We start from the raw sequence: 15582 nt of genomic DNA on the forward strand, positions 1-15582 counted from the left end.
ACCTTGTTTTGACTTCATTCAACAAAAAAATGCAATGTGAGTACATTGAATTAATGTGGAAAACTGATTGGATTTGTCATCAATGTACAGAAATGTAATTTTTTTTAACCAGCTTTTAACCTAAATCCAATGACATGGTGACATTTTTTCGTTAACTTCACATTAGTTGACAACTCAAACAAATGTAAATCAAAACTAGACATTGAAATGACATCTGTGGCCAGTGAGTTGTTACTTCTGTTAACACTCATTATCTTCCCTCCTCATGAGGGAGAGAAATTAGTAACGGAATTACAAGGCACAAGGCAATGTTTATTAAACTTACAGAAGGCAAATCATTTCTCCAAAACAAATGTTTGATATTACTTGACAGGGGTCTTAACTTCTGAATACTTTTTCTGGTAGATGTTGTTTAAGTCTCTAGATGGAAATGCCCACACACACACACGCATAATGTTATGCAAAATATTCAAAAGATGTCAAAAGTCAGTATCTGTTATCTCAAATAAACTAAGTTCATTAAAAAGATTACTCATGGTATGTTTGTACATGGTATTTGTGTAAATTACTTTTTCTACACACCCCATGAGGTCTTTCCAACACTCATTATAAAATTACACAACTAATTGCTAACTAATTGGTGGGAACATTTCTCAGGTGCTTTCCAAGTGGAATGGGGCATAATGCAACAAAAGGTCCCACAGGGATGGCTTGTAAGACAACAAACGTATTCATCACATACGTGACTTGGTGTGGTCTTTTTTTGTAATATGAGTGCACTGTAGATTTACAGTACCAGTCCAAAATTTGGACACACCTACTGATTCAAGGGTTTTTCATTATTTGTACTATTTTCTACATTGTAGAATAATAATGAAGACATTACAACTGCACTTGAAGAATTCCAAGAGTGTGCAAAGCTGTCATCAAGACAAAGGGTGGCTACTTTGAAGAATCTCAAATATAACATATATTTTGATTTGTTTAACACTTTTTTGGTTATTGCATGATTCCATATGTGTTATTTCATAGGTTTGATGTCTTCACTATTATTCTACAATGTAGAAAATAGTACAAATAAAGAAAAACCCTTGAATCAGTAGGTGTGTCCAAACTTTTGAATGGTAGTGTTAATTTAACACAATCTGAACTATTCTTTCTTGGATGTATGCCAGTTATATGACAAGGGAAAATCTAAGAAAAAAAACACAGATTTGGATCATTTCTTTTCACTCAAGCTGGAAAAAGTTAAGCATTCAGCTGAAACATATTTCCTGTGAGAGTGGAGGCAAGGGTCAGAGAGTGAAAGAAAGAGAAACACACAGAGAGGGGAAAGAACAAGAAAGAAAGGGAGGGAGGTAGAGGAGATTTCAGGCCCGGGGGAGTGACACTGACAATGCACAGGTGTCTCCATGGTAACTTATCCCCTTGACCCAAACATTTCACCAAACACGCTGGGGAACAACAAACATGACCAACTCCAAAACAAATAACAGGTCATTTTTCCCCTTGTGCACACACTTCTTACAACTTTCAACTTTTTACAACAACCTAATAATAATGTAAGTAAACAATGCCACTGACACGTATTTAACAACTTTTACAGTAAAGTCCAATGTCTCACCAGGGTGACAATTTTCAACCCTGCTGAGAGAGAGAGAATGTGAGAAAGAGAGAAAGAGCGAGAGAGCCCTTCCCATAGGAACAGCAGGAGAGAGCCAGCTAAAGGGTGACACAGAGTGTGGTGACCTTGGCACAGTAAATGTCAGGAACAAAGTGTGACATAACAGCAGGTGCCAGCCAGGTGCCAGCCAGTGGGTATTGTAGTTTGTTTTGCTTTCTGAATTTGATGATTGGTGCGATGATACCCTTATTATATTGAATCTGGAAACAGTCGAGCGGAACACTGAGACAATCATTCACAATGAAAATATTAATTAAAACAGTTTTTTAAGTTCAATCAGTCCCTCCACTCTGCCCATAGAAGAGAAATAACGTTTCAGACAAGTTTCCTTCATATCCAGATGCCCTGTCCTACTCAATAACTTTAGGCTGAATTCAATCAATTGACACTGTGCTGGATTGGCTACTGACGCACCACCAAGCATCATGTATGCACTATGCATATGAGAAACAGACAGGGGAATAATGTCATGTTATTATGTGAATCAAAAGTCACGGTACACAGGCAATTTTTGCAGTGTAATTTCGGCATAAGATATACATTATATTCACAAAAGCATTTGACTTTAGTTAAAACACATAAAAAATGACACTGAGCTAGTGTCTTCCTTCTATTGACTGTACTGTTGTGAGAGGCAGAGAACAAGAGAAAGAGAGCAAGAGAGCAGTGACTTGGAAAACAAAAACCTGTCTGACAGTGTCTGCAGTATCAGTTTGCCCATCTCATTATTTCTCGCTCTCTATTTCTCCCTCCATACTTGTCGCTATCCCTCATCTCTGTCCCTGAATACAGACTGGCAATGTTCTGGAACATTCATGACATAACTCCCAGCCTACCCCTTGTCCTTGTACATAGACACACACACACACACACACACACACACACACACACACACACACACACACACACACACACACACACACACACACACACACACACACACACACACACACACACACACACACACACACACACACACACACACACACACACACACAATTGTTGAGACCAAGGATTGACTCAGTAGGGTATATGAGTGCAATGGGACTGCCAGTGCCTGGTACAAGGAGATTGAGCCAATTCTACCACGGGACTATGACAAACAGCAGTGCCCACTGTCTTGCTCACACACACAGTTCTGGAAAAAGCCATTGAAGCAGACAAATAAATTGAAATAGACACTGACTCACGAACATGCTCCTCTCAGACTATTAAAAGCAACAGGCTCAAGATAGAAATCGCAATACAAGCCATGGGGCCAGTAACCGAAAGGTTGCTAGATTGAATCCCCAAGCTGACAAGGTAAAAATCTGTCGTTCTGCCCCTGAACAAGGCAGTTAACCCACTGTTCCTAGGCCGTCATTGTAAATAAGAATTTGTTCTTAACTGACTTGCCTAGTTAAATAAAAAATAATAAAAAGACTTGCATTATTTGAGAAAAACACATTGTGTGGGTCATATTTTCCACCTTCAAATCTTTTCAAATATACACACTTAATCAGATGGTGCAGTGGGCCACACATGCACAACACACATTCAGTCATTGACAACAACTCTGGTTTGGAGGATATAAACATTTACAGCTATACCTATGATAAACAACCAAGTTTGAGAAGTGTGTTTGAGTTCCGAGTTCCTGTGTGCACACAAGGAATATGCATTGCTGTGTTTAACCATGACTGCTGCATACGCATGATAGGTCAATAAAGCTCTGGTCACTGACTCCCCAGTATTCAAACTACAAAACGGATAGACCAGACAAGACGGTGTGCTCCTCTTTCAGAGGACATTGCAGTTCTCTACTGTAACTGTTATTCGCATTATGCCCCGTATTCAAAACCCCAGCCACAACACTGGACTACAACAGGACAGCCAATGGACACATGTCTGTGTGTCAGAGAGCTTAAAAGGTTAGGCTAAACCAGTGGTTCCCAACCAGTAGGATGCCTGGGGGTACTTGGCCTATCCACAGGGGGTACTTGAGAAGACCCATGAAACAATAGGCTTACTGGTAAAATGCACATGAGGGGGCACTTCAGGGGTTCTCTTGGTAGAGTAAAATTCAGTTGGTGGTACAGTAAGAAAAAAGGTTGGGAACCACTGGGCTACACACACTAGGTCGGTAGTAGTGGCATACGGTGAAACAGCTGTCTAGTACTGAGAGTCCACCTGACCTTCGTTACTATTGTCAACAAATATTTTGTTTTACTTTGCAGAGTCCATAAAGTCAAGGATGTCAATAATGACACTAAGACTTCTACAATTACTAATACATCATACTTTGACTTATGTATCTACTGTATACGTACGTGGTGGTTAGGTGCTTTGACATATTTACAGTTTGCACCCAAACTAGAAATCTGGTTGGTTGGTTTGCAGAGCTGACAATCCAAGAGTAGCAACGTTAGGTCAGAGTCCTTTGATTCAGTGTTGCCTTGTCGACATTACAGCAATGTCTCGTCAAAGTTGCCAACTCAGTCTCTTCCAGAGTTGAGACACAAATCAATGTCTCTTTTTCAATTCAGGCCCTTTCATACAAGCAACATATGCACGAGAATGAGAGATGTAACAACAACCCTTTTAACACAGTCCCTGGGGATGACAATAATGTTGGCCAGCACTGTAGAATCTAGCCATTTATCTAATCCACTATTGCAAACCCTACACCCTGACAATATTAAATGAAGTGCTTTGACAACAGAGTTCTCTCCATTAAGCAAGGCAAAGGCCCACCCAGCCAACTATGGCTAATTTACAGTCACGTCAAACAGTGCAGCCAGAATGAAAACAAAGTAGCAGCATTTGCTTAAGCTGTTTTCTACTGACATTTATTTCAATACATCCATAAGGATGAGCTAATGAGGCACGATTTAGCCTGGCATAGAAAATGTGCTCACTCTTCAGGACACTGTTGTTCAGAGGAGCTAGCCAACAACACAGCTAACACAATCACTTCAAACAGAAGCTGGAAAGACTGCAAACTAGCTGTACTTCGTTTCGTTTGACCTTTTTTCAAATGACATTTCTTTGTATATATCAGTAAAAATGATGCGTTCATTACTATGGGACAACTGAAAATCACATTTTAATATTGAAACAATGTTGCAAATGTCGGAAAGACAGACAGTAAGGTTTATACAAATCTCTGCTGTTGATAACTAAATGTAAGTCTAAAAGAAATGTGAGATAATTTCTAGATGCTTTTTATAGTGGAGATCAAGTTTATAAATTGCCTGGCTGGGCTGATGAGATAGTGGATTGTGCAGTCAGATGGAACAGAGTAAATATGCATTTTAACGCCATAGATTTAGCTGGTGGTAACTTGTGGAATAGACACCGGCTGGAATGCAGTTTTAATCAGTCAGCATTCAGGATTAGACCCACCCGTTGTATAAATCTGCATAATACCCTGACAGATCTCCCTCTCTCTCTCTGCAGAGGCTAACTAGACCCTGGTGTCTTAATCAAAGACAGTAATTCCAGGGAGATAGTGGATGAGATCATTACCCAAAACGTGATGAGAGGGGAAAGGAGAAAAACAACTGTAGCAGAGAACTAGGGCTGTAGCCTAGTGTAAATAGACTAGGGCTAGTCCTGCGCTAACGTGGAGGGTTAGAGTAAGTGGACTAGTGCAGGAATATAGTAAAGGGGTTACGTTAGAGTAAATACAGGGGATGCTACACACTGGTGGGTGGGGGGTGCTGCTGATCATTTTTGGTAGACGGTGGGGCGGGGCACCACTTAACAGACCGCTACTATAGATCGATTAACATGTAGGCCACCCTGTCTGGCGGACATACAGCTCTAGGAGGATTACAACTGTTATGAGAAGGACTGTTTTGCTTTGGAGTACTAGAGGCATCCATGGATTTCCACATTTTCCCCATGCCTGAACATATCCCCCATGCTGAGATATAAACACACAATTACAAATGGAGACTCCCAGATGGTGTAAGATGAGTGTAGGAATGCAATTCATTGAAATGAACCAAGCCTATGAAGGATAACTGTCTACAAAAGCACTTGTTTCCACCTTGTCAGTCTACATTTGATATTTAACTCAAAACAATTTATTAGGGAAAGAATTGCTTGGAAAGGTCACTGCCACCACCACTGTCTGCCAACTTGGAGCGCTGAGTGTGACAGGGAAACGATAGGAGCACTCACACACAATCACAGCAAGCAATTTGACGCAATACAATTTAAACATCTGTGCCATTTACCTACCTGCAAGTAGGCCTACTTATACATAAATGTCTTGGGAAATCATTGTTGCCAAAAAGGATAATATAGAGATATCCCTATATCATTCCATTAAACAAACTGCTAGAATTATTATTTGGTGTCTGGACACAGGAAAATGATTTTTAAAAAACAGGCAGAGTGACAAATCTGCAAAAAGCAACAAATATAATGCCCCAAAACCTAAACATAAAATTGTTATTACATTTGTTGCAACTTTTGGCAATTAAATGGCAATTCACAGAGTGCAAGATCCTATTATTCTCGAGATCCTATTATTCTCTTAAAGAAACATATATTATGTTTAGAAAACTGACCTTGCGTATAATACCGGTAGCTACCTAATAATCCTCTGTTTACAATCCTAATAGGTGTGCTCCACTTGCCATCTGTTGTGTAGGCCTACTCAGGCTAATCCTTCTTGTGGCTACATTGATAAAACTCTTGTGCCAACCTACATTGATCAAATCAAGCTTTCAGGACATTCCGGCAACAGCCTAGCCTGGGTGCCAGCCTGTTCCTGCTTTCTTGCAAACCCCTTACATAATTGTTATGTAAAACAGACTGGTACCCAGGCTAGCAATAGGCTAGCAATAGCCTACCCCATGTAAAAATGCATTGACATGATCATTGTTTTTACCTGGATGATGAGATGGCAAAGTCCCCACCGTCCAACAATCGGATCTTGCAGAAAAGTACCACATTGACAAACGGCACGGCTGTGAGCTCCTCCAATGTAAAATGGATTTGAAACTTGAACTTCTTCTTTTTCATTAAAAACGCCATTGAGATGGTTGAACTGGTGAACTGAAATATGTCAATAATTGATAGGTTTATGCAGCAGAAATATTCCTAAATTAAACCTTTGGAATTGATCAACAAAAAGGAAATGAAACAAAGTAAAAATTTCGTTTTCAATCAGGAGCTTGGAAGTCCTTGATTTTGTTGGCTCAGTATCTCTGATGACCCAGTGTTGATTCGGACCTGGAGCAGGAAAAAAACTACAATAATAGGTGCTTTATTACGATCATATATGCTGGAGATGATTACAAACACATCTCATATGTTATCCCCAATTTATCTCACATAGGTTATAAGCCTTCCATTAAATATCTATAACAAACTTTATTACGGTATTCAATTTGGCCAACTCTAAAGAAAATATTTTGAAAGCATACCCTACACAGAATAGATGCTTTGTAAATATTTGGCTTTTCTTTACACCGTGTTGGTTATGGGATTTAGAAATTACAATAAACTACACCATTCCCCAAACAATTTAATACACACATTTATTCGCTAATCGGTGGATTTCCAGGAGTCAACATCCGTCAACAATAACAAGGAAAGATAGTTCGTTCGTCCCATGATCAATTCGACTCTTCTGCATACATTTTACCAAGTATTTCTTGTCAACCCTCCACGCAAACACAATCGCATTTCACCCACAGGCCGACATTAATTCACCAAAGTGATACACAACACAAGCACAACTCGAAGGCAGTGAAATTATGTCAAAGAAGTAGTTTTACCTCATGTTCAACGAAGACAACAGGACATCTCCTCAGGCCAATAAAACGGACATTCATACTTTACTTTGAATCAGGGTGGGCTGGTCTTGTCCCTCCTCTCTTCCAAACAGAGCTGTTAAGCACCGCCTTTGGCTTAGAGAAGCGTGGAGGTTACGTTTTGCATTATGCTTAATAAGTCACCTGACTTGAAACAGTCTTTACATATATAAACATCTTAAACATTAGAATCAATTTATTGTATCCCAATCAAAAATGATATAAGTTTCTGTTCATTAATACACCTCAATCAACATTTTAGGCTAATTTGATTAAGAAAACGATATAAGAAACTTATTGCGTTCCTCTATAGACCTATTCTCAACATATGACTATTATGTGAAAACATCAACGTAGGTTTATTTGTAGACCTGAGAAATCACTAAAATAAGTAATCTACACGCTGTAATGTCAAATTGTGATTTAAATCTTAACATATACCGCCATCTGCTGGTAATTGTAACATTGACATCGCATCCCCAGATTCGTATTGCATTAAAGCACACATTTTACAGTAAGTGGTATCAGCATCAACTAACTGTATTTTCCCATCAGATCCCCAATTTAAAACACAATTTAAAACACTACAGAGATGAATGGGTCAGATTCAGTCCTACAAATGCAATAACATGAAAATAGAGAAAAGGTTGAAAAAGACTAAAGTAAATACGAATATTTCATGGTATCATTTAAACAAAGTTTATTTTTGTTGCTATGATTTTTTAAATATTTGATATTCCTTGGAAAAATAAATTCTGCACAGATACAAAATCGTGATGCAAATCTGGCCCATTGTCTGTAAAGAAAAATGTCTTCCATTCCAATTTCATATAAGGGATAACAACTGAAATAATACAACAGCCCTGCCTGAGTCAATTTAGCTCTTCTAAGAAAAATATGTTTTTTAAGATTTTTTATATACTCTTTTTAGTAAGTATGGCTATGGTCAATTATACAAATCAATAGTGGAAAATGTGAACTTCATTTTACAACCATTACAGCAACTTTCTATCTAGATAGTATGTCTATCTAGAACTACAACCCTAAACCTCTGTACATGCTCATTCTAAGGGAACTCATTACAGTTATCTTTCTCTCAAAGTTCTCATATTTCATACAAGCATGAGCAAGCTCACAAACACATTTCATATACACACACACACACACACACACACACACACACACACACACACACACACACACACACACACACACACACACACACACACACTTTATTGTTCATCCTCGGCTGGCTGTAGCAACGGGATCTTGGGCCTCTGTTGCGAGCCCTCTGCAGGAGTCCCCGAGTTGTTGGAGTTGTCAGTCCCGCTCTGCAGAAACTTCCTCAGGTCTTTGAGAGCCGGCCTCATCATCTGAACCAGGGCCAGCAGGGCTGCCTGGGTGCCCTCCATGGCCTGGGCCTGCCTCTCCTGGGCGTAGGCCTGAGCCTCCTGGGATCTACGGATCATCTGAAGTAATTGGTTCTGGCCCTCCAGATGCTGAGCGATCTGCCTCACATGCACATTGGTGACCCGCTGTTCCTGGAGGAGCCGTGCCGAGTTGAGGGCAATGCGGCTCTTCAGCTCCTGGGGCTTGGCCTGGCTGGGCGGTTGGGTCGTCAGCATTTCCACTGGATGCGACTCCATGGCGGTCACCACGGTGGGTGTGGCCTCGGTGGTGGTGCAGTACGCCACCATGCCGCCTTCCTCCAGGGTGTGGTATGTGGTCTCGGCTGGTGGAAAAAAGACAGCTTGTTAGAACAGGATTCTTTACTCCTGGTCCCAGAGAGCTACAGGCTGTGTAAGATTTTTATCCAGCCTAGCACTAACACTTCTGATTCTACAATTAAAATGAAGACCTTGATTAGCTGAATCATATGTGTTAGTGCTGGGCTGTAAGAAAAGCCGGCTCACCTTGTATAGTTCACCTTGCGACTGCCTCCATAACAATTTACAGAACCAGACACTTCAAAACGAATAACCAACTTACCATCTAGGGATTTCGTCTCCTCGCATGATGCTGAAGCTGTCTGAAGGCCTACAAATATCAGAAACAGTGTTTTGAATAGGTTAAGCAACGTATTAAAGCAATGTTTTCACTTTCATTTGGGGTCGCAACCTGAATAAATGGTTATTGTGATATAAATAAATAACGTTATCATCTTCATACTAGTAATGTGGAAAATTGGAGCTTTGAAAAACTGGAATTTGCTCCAGCTCTTCTTGCCAAAGTCATTGCAGCCTGGTTAGAAACGTATGAAAAACGTACTTTCCGTGAGTGTCACGGTGGTGACTGAGCTCATAGTAACAGGTAAAGTTATTTCAGCATTTGAGTCTCCAGCAGGTAAACTGATGATAGTCGCCTCTCCCAAGAGGTTACAAATACGCTGCTGCATAGCAGTGAGGATAACGGGAACCGGAGTGCAGTCGGTAGTGGTCTCCTCAATTGCCGCCCTCGCCTGTGCCACTTTGCGCCTCACCTCGGTCTTCATATCCGACCACTTCTTCTTGACCTCGGCCAATTCTCTTGGGCAGGTTGTTACAGCGTTCACCTTCTTCAGGATTTCTATCCACGCGTTATTCTTTGCTATGTGAGTGACTCCAGCATTGAAGTGGTTAACGAGTATGTGCTTTTGTTTCTCAATTTCCTCCACAATCATTTCGACCTCTCTCTCCGAAAAATTCATTTTTCTCTTTTTGCCATTCGATGCCATATTTGAATAAATTGCTGTTTCTTTTAAATAATTGTGCGTATTGTACGTAAAATAGTAGGATTCACTCAATTAATCTGCGCAACGTAATGTCTTCCAGAATCGGCTTCTTCTTCCTACAAACAACGCTTACGTTCGTTGTGATTAGAACTCCGCCCAACCAACCAATGTAGCACTGTGGTTGGTTACATTCCTCCAGTTTTGCCTGCTGCGGTTGGCTAAACCAAATGTCAATTGTTTATCCCAATTAAAGTAATTATCTCGCTCCATGTAGTAAAAAACAACAACAAATTGACAAAATGTCAACATTGCATCAATATGAATGTAGGCTGTGTTGTAATGTGGATGTTTTTTCATGAGATTAGTTTTTTAATTTATGGATTCATTTTAACTGGTTTCGTTTTGGGTTTTACAAATTTACATCAACGATGGTGATTGGCTACTGGACCTATCCATCATGTACATTCCAACATCCTCCCTATTCACTGTTCATTCTTCACTAGTCATTTCCTGGCAGGAACCCTAGGTTGAAAATGCTAACTAGGCAGGAAGAGCCCTTTACGGCACCGGCTTTTTTTTTTTTTGTGGTATCACTTATCAATCCAACTGCCAAGTCAAACGGGAGGAATTCGCCGGTTATAGCCAAGAAAGGGCACTGGACATCTTCAATACCAGTAGAAGGTATCACTGAAGTGACTTTATGGCACATTACAGCAAAAACTTGTTGAAATGTACAGTATATTGACTAAGTTACATTGTAACGCGGCTCAGCATCCACCTCATCACTTCTCAGCTGGCAGAAGTAGCTACAATAGCTAACGTTAGCTAGCTAGCTATTAAGTAAGCCAACCGAGTTAGCAGAGAATTAAAGAAGTCAACCGTTATGGGCCAAACCTGGATAACGGTGGAATAAGATAGAAACATTGCAAAGTTTACATTTGATTGTTTTGTCTGCACTACTTTTAGCAGTCCTTCTGAACAATTTAGTTAGAACGCACGTGACGTGGTGGCTAAAATAGACTTGTCCATATTTGGCAGCTAGCCAAGCTACCCCAATTCACATTACATTTAGATATAGTAAAATATCGGATATAGATTGTAATAGTTTGATAATATTGGTTCCATCCGTATGATGCACAAGCAAGGGTCGTTCGTGTCCCCCTTGCTCAGCGGGGTCTTCTGTCAATGCCAAGCAGATGAGGCGCACCGGGGTTCTGACCCAGGTGGCGGGGTCGAGTATACTGGGGGTCCATCCTTCCCATTCCCACCTCCAGCTCGGGAGCGGCCGTTGTCAGGGGAGAACACAGGTTCCTGTGATGACTCCTGTGAGCCATCGTATCCATGCGAACTTTGTGGTGGACCTGAGCAGGACCACAGACTGAAAGTGCTGTTTCAAGTCCTGGACGTGAATGGTGATGGGGGCATCTGCGTCAACGACCTGTCCATTGGGCTCAAGAAACTGGGGGTTCATCGCACAGAACTCGAGCTTATGGTAAGTGTGTCGTTTTAATACAGTGCCTTTGGAAAGTATTCAGACCCTTAACATTATTCAGTTTGTTAGTTAGCCTTATTTTAAAATGTATTAAAACATTTTTTAAACCTACATAACATACCTCATAATGAAAGCGAAACAGGTTTAGATTTTTTTGCAAGTTTATTATAAATAAGAAACATAAATACCTTATTTACAGAAGTATTCAGACCATTTGCTATGAGATTCCAAATTGAGCTCAGGTGCATCCTGTTTCCATTGATCATCATTGAGATCCTTGAGTCCACCTGTGGTAAATTCAATTGATTGGACATTTGGAAAGGCACACTCCTGTCTAAGGTCCCATAGGTCAAGCCATGAGGTCGAAGGAATTGTCCGTAGAGCTCAGAATTGTGTCGAGGCACAGATCTGGAGAAGGGTACCAAAACATTTCTGCAGCATTGAAGGTCACCAAGAACACAGTGGCCTCCATCATTAAATGGAAGAAGTTTGGAACCACCAAAACTCTTCCGATAGCTGGCCGCCTGGCCAAACGGAACAATCGGGGGAGAAGGGCCTTGGTCAGGGAGGTGACCAAGAACCCGATGGTCACTCTGACAGAGCTCCAGAGTTCTGGCAATGAGAGAACCTTCCAGAAGGACAACCATTTCTGCAGCACGCCACCAATCAGGCCTTTATGGTAGAGTGGCCAGACGAAAGCCACTCCTCAGTAAAAGGCACATGACAGCCCGCTTGGAGTTTGCCAAAAGGCACCTAAAGACTCTCAGACCATGAGAATCAAGATTATCTGGTCTGATGAAACCAATATTTAATTTTTTTGGCCTGAATGCCAAGCGTCACGTCTGGAGGAAACCTGGCACCATCCCTACGGTGAAGCATGGTGGTGGCAGCATAATGTTTTGGGGATGTTCTTCACCGGCAGGGACTGGGAGACTAGTCAGGATCGAGGCAAAGATGAACAGAGCAAAGTACACAAAGATCCTTGATGAAAACCTGCTCCAGAGCCATCAGGACCTCCGGACTGAGGCGAAGGTTCACCTTCAAACAGGACAACGACCCTAAGCACACAGCCAAGACAACGCAGGAGTGGCTTCAAGACAAGTCTCTGAATGTCTTTGTGGCCCAGCCAGAGCCCAGACTTGAACCCGATATACCATCTCTGGAGAGACCTGCAGCAACGCTCCTCATCCAACCTGACAGAGCTTGAGAGGATCTGCAGAGAGAAATGGGAAAAACTCCCCAAATACAGGTGTGCCAAGCTTGTAGCGTCATACCCAAAAATACTTGAGGCTGTAATCACTGCCAATGGTGCTTCAACAAAGTACTGAGTTAAAGGGTCTGAATACTTATGTAAATGTGATATTTCCGTTTTTTATTGAATACATTAGCAAAAATGTCTAAACCTGTTTTTGCTTTTTCATTATGGGATAGTGTGTTTAGATTGAGGGGGGAAACTATTTTAACCAATTTTAGAATAAGGCTATAATGTAACAAAATGTGGAAAAAAGTCAAGGGGTCTGAATACTTTCCGAATGCACTATCTTTCTAAAGATGAATAACTTAAGGAGAAGGTGAAACGCAATATTCAAGCAAGCTAATTAACACTGTGACAGGATTAACTGATTTAATGTTAACTCCCTGTTCAGTGTTTACATAATAATCTATTCTATAAAACTGGGCAAAAGCTAGTAATTAAAGCAGTAGTCACCAACCGTTTCTGAGCCTATCACTTTCGGGTCGTTAAAAACCAAACCAAGATTTACCACTCAGATTAACTTTTTAAAATATTACCCTAATAAAAACTGTTCTATAGGAATGAGGTTTGTGCAGTAGCCTAATTGCTTGACCTGACAATATTGTTATTCTCAGACCATATTATATTTCAAAACTTAAATCAGTTGTTGTGTTACTAAAGAGGCACAGCTGAGCATAAATACAAATAATTAGCTTTTTTGTTTTACTGGATTTTTCTGATGGTCAGTCTCAGCGAATGGAGGGATAGAGCAGCAGAGGGCCTGTCTCTCACAGTCCCTGCGCTCTCTCCCGTCCTCCAGTAAGACTGACCAGAGAGAGTGGGCACCGTTTTGCACCTGATGTCGAAACTCAAGTCGCACTGCATTATTTTTGCCTCATGCACAAATATTCCTTGATATTAAAATAGAAATGATGAGCCGCAAATAATAAAACGCAGGCTTATCAATAGGCTACATTTGGCTGCTCATTCCTTGCAGCTGCAGTGTGTTGGTTGGTTATAGAGAGAAGCATGTTTTATGGTTCGTGAAAGTGTTAACAGTGCTGAATTAAAAACTTCAACATGAACTCAGTCATAAAAACAGCAGCTCTTTGCTGCATTCTATGACAGTCTCTCTGGTCATGGTTTTAAAAGTTATGAATAGTATCTAACTCGCGTAGTATCTAACTTTGATGTGGGGTCGTGGAAGCTGCAGGCACAGTGATTTGAGCTATCCAATTAGCTTCTCAAAGTAATGTAGGCCTACCAGATTACTTCTTTATCCCTTGACACCAAATAGCCTATAGCTGTGTCTGACTGGAGCTCACTGACTGGGAAACTCTGAGGGCCCAGAATATTTTATCCAATTACAATGTTGCAAGTTTGCTAGAGCAAGCTTCAGCTGGACCAAGTTGACACAATGTTTCAAGTTCTTTGCAGACAGGCCATACATAGACTGATTTATTGGATATTTATTTTTCTCAGGATATTTTATACCTGCTAATGTTATTTGTGGGCTTTATGTAGGTTATTTTTACATAGTCAGCAATGGCAATCGTAACTTTTTAGGTTTAGCATTTTCATTTAGATTTGGATAGAATTTTGATTAACCACATGACAATAGCTGTGTTCGAATACCCATACTAACATATACTGTATACTACAGTACATACTTAATGAGTATACAGTACCATTCAAAAGTTTGGACACCTACTCATTCAAGGGTTTTTCTTTATTTTTTACTTTTTTATACATTGTGGAATAATAGTGGAGACATCAAAACTATGAAATAACACATGGAATCATGTAGTAACCAAAAAAGTGTTAAACAAATCAAAATATTTTAGATTCTTCAAATTAGCCGCCCTTTACCTTGATGACAGTTTTGCATACTCTTGGCATTCTCTCAACCAGCTTCACTTGGAATGCTTTTCCAACAGTCTTGAAGGAGTTTCCACATATGCTGAGTACTTGTTGGCTGCTTTTCCTTCACTCTGCGGTTCAACTCGTCCCAAACCATCTCAATTGGGTTGAAGTCGGGTCATTGTGGAGGCCAGGTCATCTGATGCAGCACTCCATCACTCTCCTTCTTCGTCAAATAGCCCTTACACAGCTTGGAGGTGTTTTGGGTCATTGTCCTGTTGAAATGATAGTCCCACTAAGCACAAACCAGATGGGGTGGTGTATCGCTGCAGAATGCTGTGGTAGCCATGCTGATTAAGTGTGCCTTAAATTCTAAATAGTTCACTGACAGTGTCACCAGAAAAGCACCATCACACCACCACCTCCATGCTTCACGGTGGGAATCACACATACAGAGAGAATCTTTTCACCTTCTCTGCATCTCACAAAGACACAGCAGTTGTAACCAAAAGTCTCAAATTTGGACTCATCAAACCAAATTACAGATTTCCACCGGTCTAAAGTCCATTGCTCGTGTTTCTTGGACCAAGCAAGTCTCTTCTTCTTATTGGTGTCCTTTTAGTAGTGTTGTTTGTTGTTTTTTTGTTGCAGCAATTCGACCATGAAGGCCTGATTCACGCAGTCTCCTCTGAACAGTTGATGTTGAGATGTCTGTTACTTGAACTCAGAATCATTTATTTGGGCTGCAATTTCTGAGGCTGGTAACTCTAATGAACTTATCCTCTGCAGCAG

At 40.7% G+C, this 15582-nt stretch overlaps 3 protein-coding genes across 4 annotated transcripts in view; 1 reads left to right on the forward strand and 2 right to left on the reverse strand.

The window, feature by feature from the left end:
* The window catches only part of LOC115203747 (protein FAM102A), a 77168-nt gene extending 69547 nt beyond the window's left edge, over nt 1-7621 (reverse strand). The window contains exons 1-2 of the mRNA XM_029768697.1: nt 7459-7621; nt 6567-6910 (exon numbers count right to left, since the gene is read on the reverse strand). Of these exons, the coding sequence (XP_029624557.1) occupies nt 6567-6712 (146 nt within the window). The 5' untranslated portion in view covers nt 6713-6910; nt 7459-7621. The remainder of the gene's footprint in view (nt 1-6566; nt 6911-7458) is intronic.
* Nucleotides 7622-8726: 1105 nt separating this feature from the next.
* On the reverse strand, nt 8727-10397 carry LOC115202724 (nuclear apoptosis-inducing factor 1-like). The gene is made up of 3 exons (XM_029766784.1): nt 9763-10397; nt 9484-9531; nt 8727-9226 (listed from the first exon to the last, which is right to left on the reverse strand). Exons 1-3 carry the CDS (start codon nt 10205-10207, stop codon nt 8727-8729), a joined length of 993 nt encoding a protein of 330 aa, XP_029622644.1. The 5' UTR covers nt 10208-10397.
* A 160-nt stretch (nt 10398-10557) lies between these two features.
* LOC115203749 (calcium-binding mitochondrial carrier protein SCaMC-2-B) overlaps nt 10558-15582 on the forward strand; it is a 69320-nt gene continuing 64295 nt past the window's right edge. Inside the window, exon 1 of one of the 2 annotated variants that reach the window (XM_029768698.1) lies at nt 10558-11696. In XM_029768698.1, coding sequence (XP_029624558.1) covers nt 11334-11696 — 363 coding nt within the window. In that variant the 5' untranslated portion in view covers nt 10558-11333. The remainder of the gene's footprint in view (nt 11697-15582) is intronic. The other variant, XM_029768699.1, reaches the window with a different exon arrangement.

Source organism: Salmo trutta, chromosome 12 (assembly GCF_901001165.1).
Source record: "Salmo trutta chromosome 12, fSalTru1.1, whole genome shotgun sequence".
NCBI lineage: Eukaryota > Metazoa > Chordata > Actinopteri > Salmoniformes > Salmonidae > Salmo > Salmo trutta.

Excerpts from the sequence above, each read along its gene's own strand:
- LOC115202724 (XM_029766784.1), bottom strand. The coding sequence starts at position 10,207 with ATGGCATCGAATGGCAAAAAGAGAAAAATGAATTTTTCGGAGAGAGAG. Across the intron at positions 9,532-9,762 it reads CACCGTGACACTCACGGAAA|GCCTTCAGACAGCTTCAGCA; the intron begins GTACGTTTTTCA and ends TGATATTTGTAG. Across the intron at positions 9,227-9,483 it reads GGAGACGAAATCCCTAGATG|CCGAGACCACATACCACACC; the intron begins GTAAGTTGGTTA and ends TTTTTCCACCAG.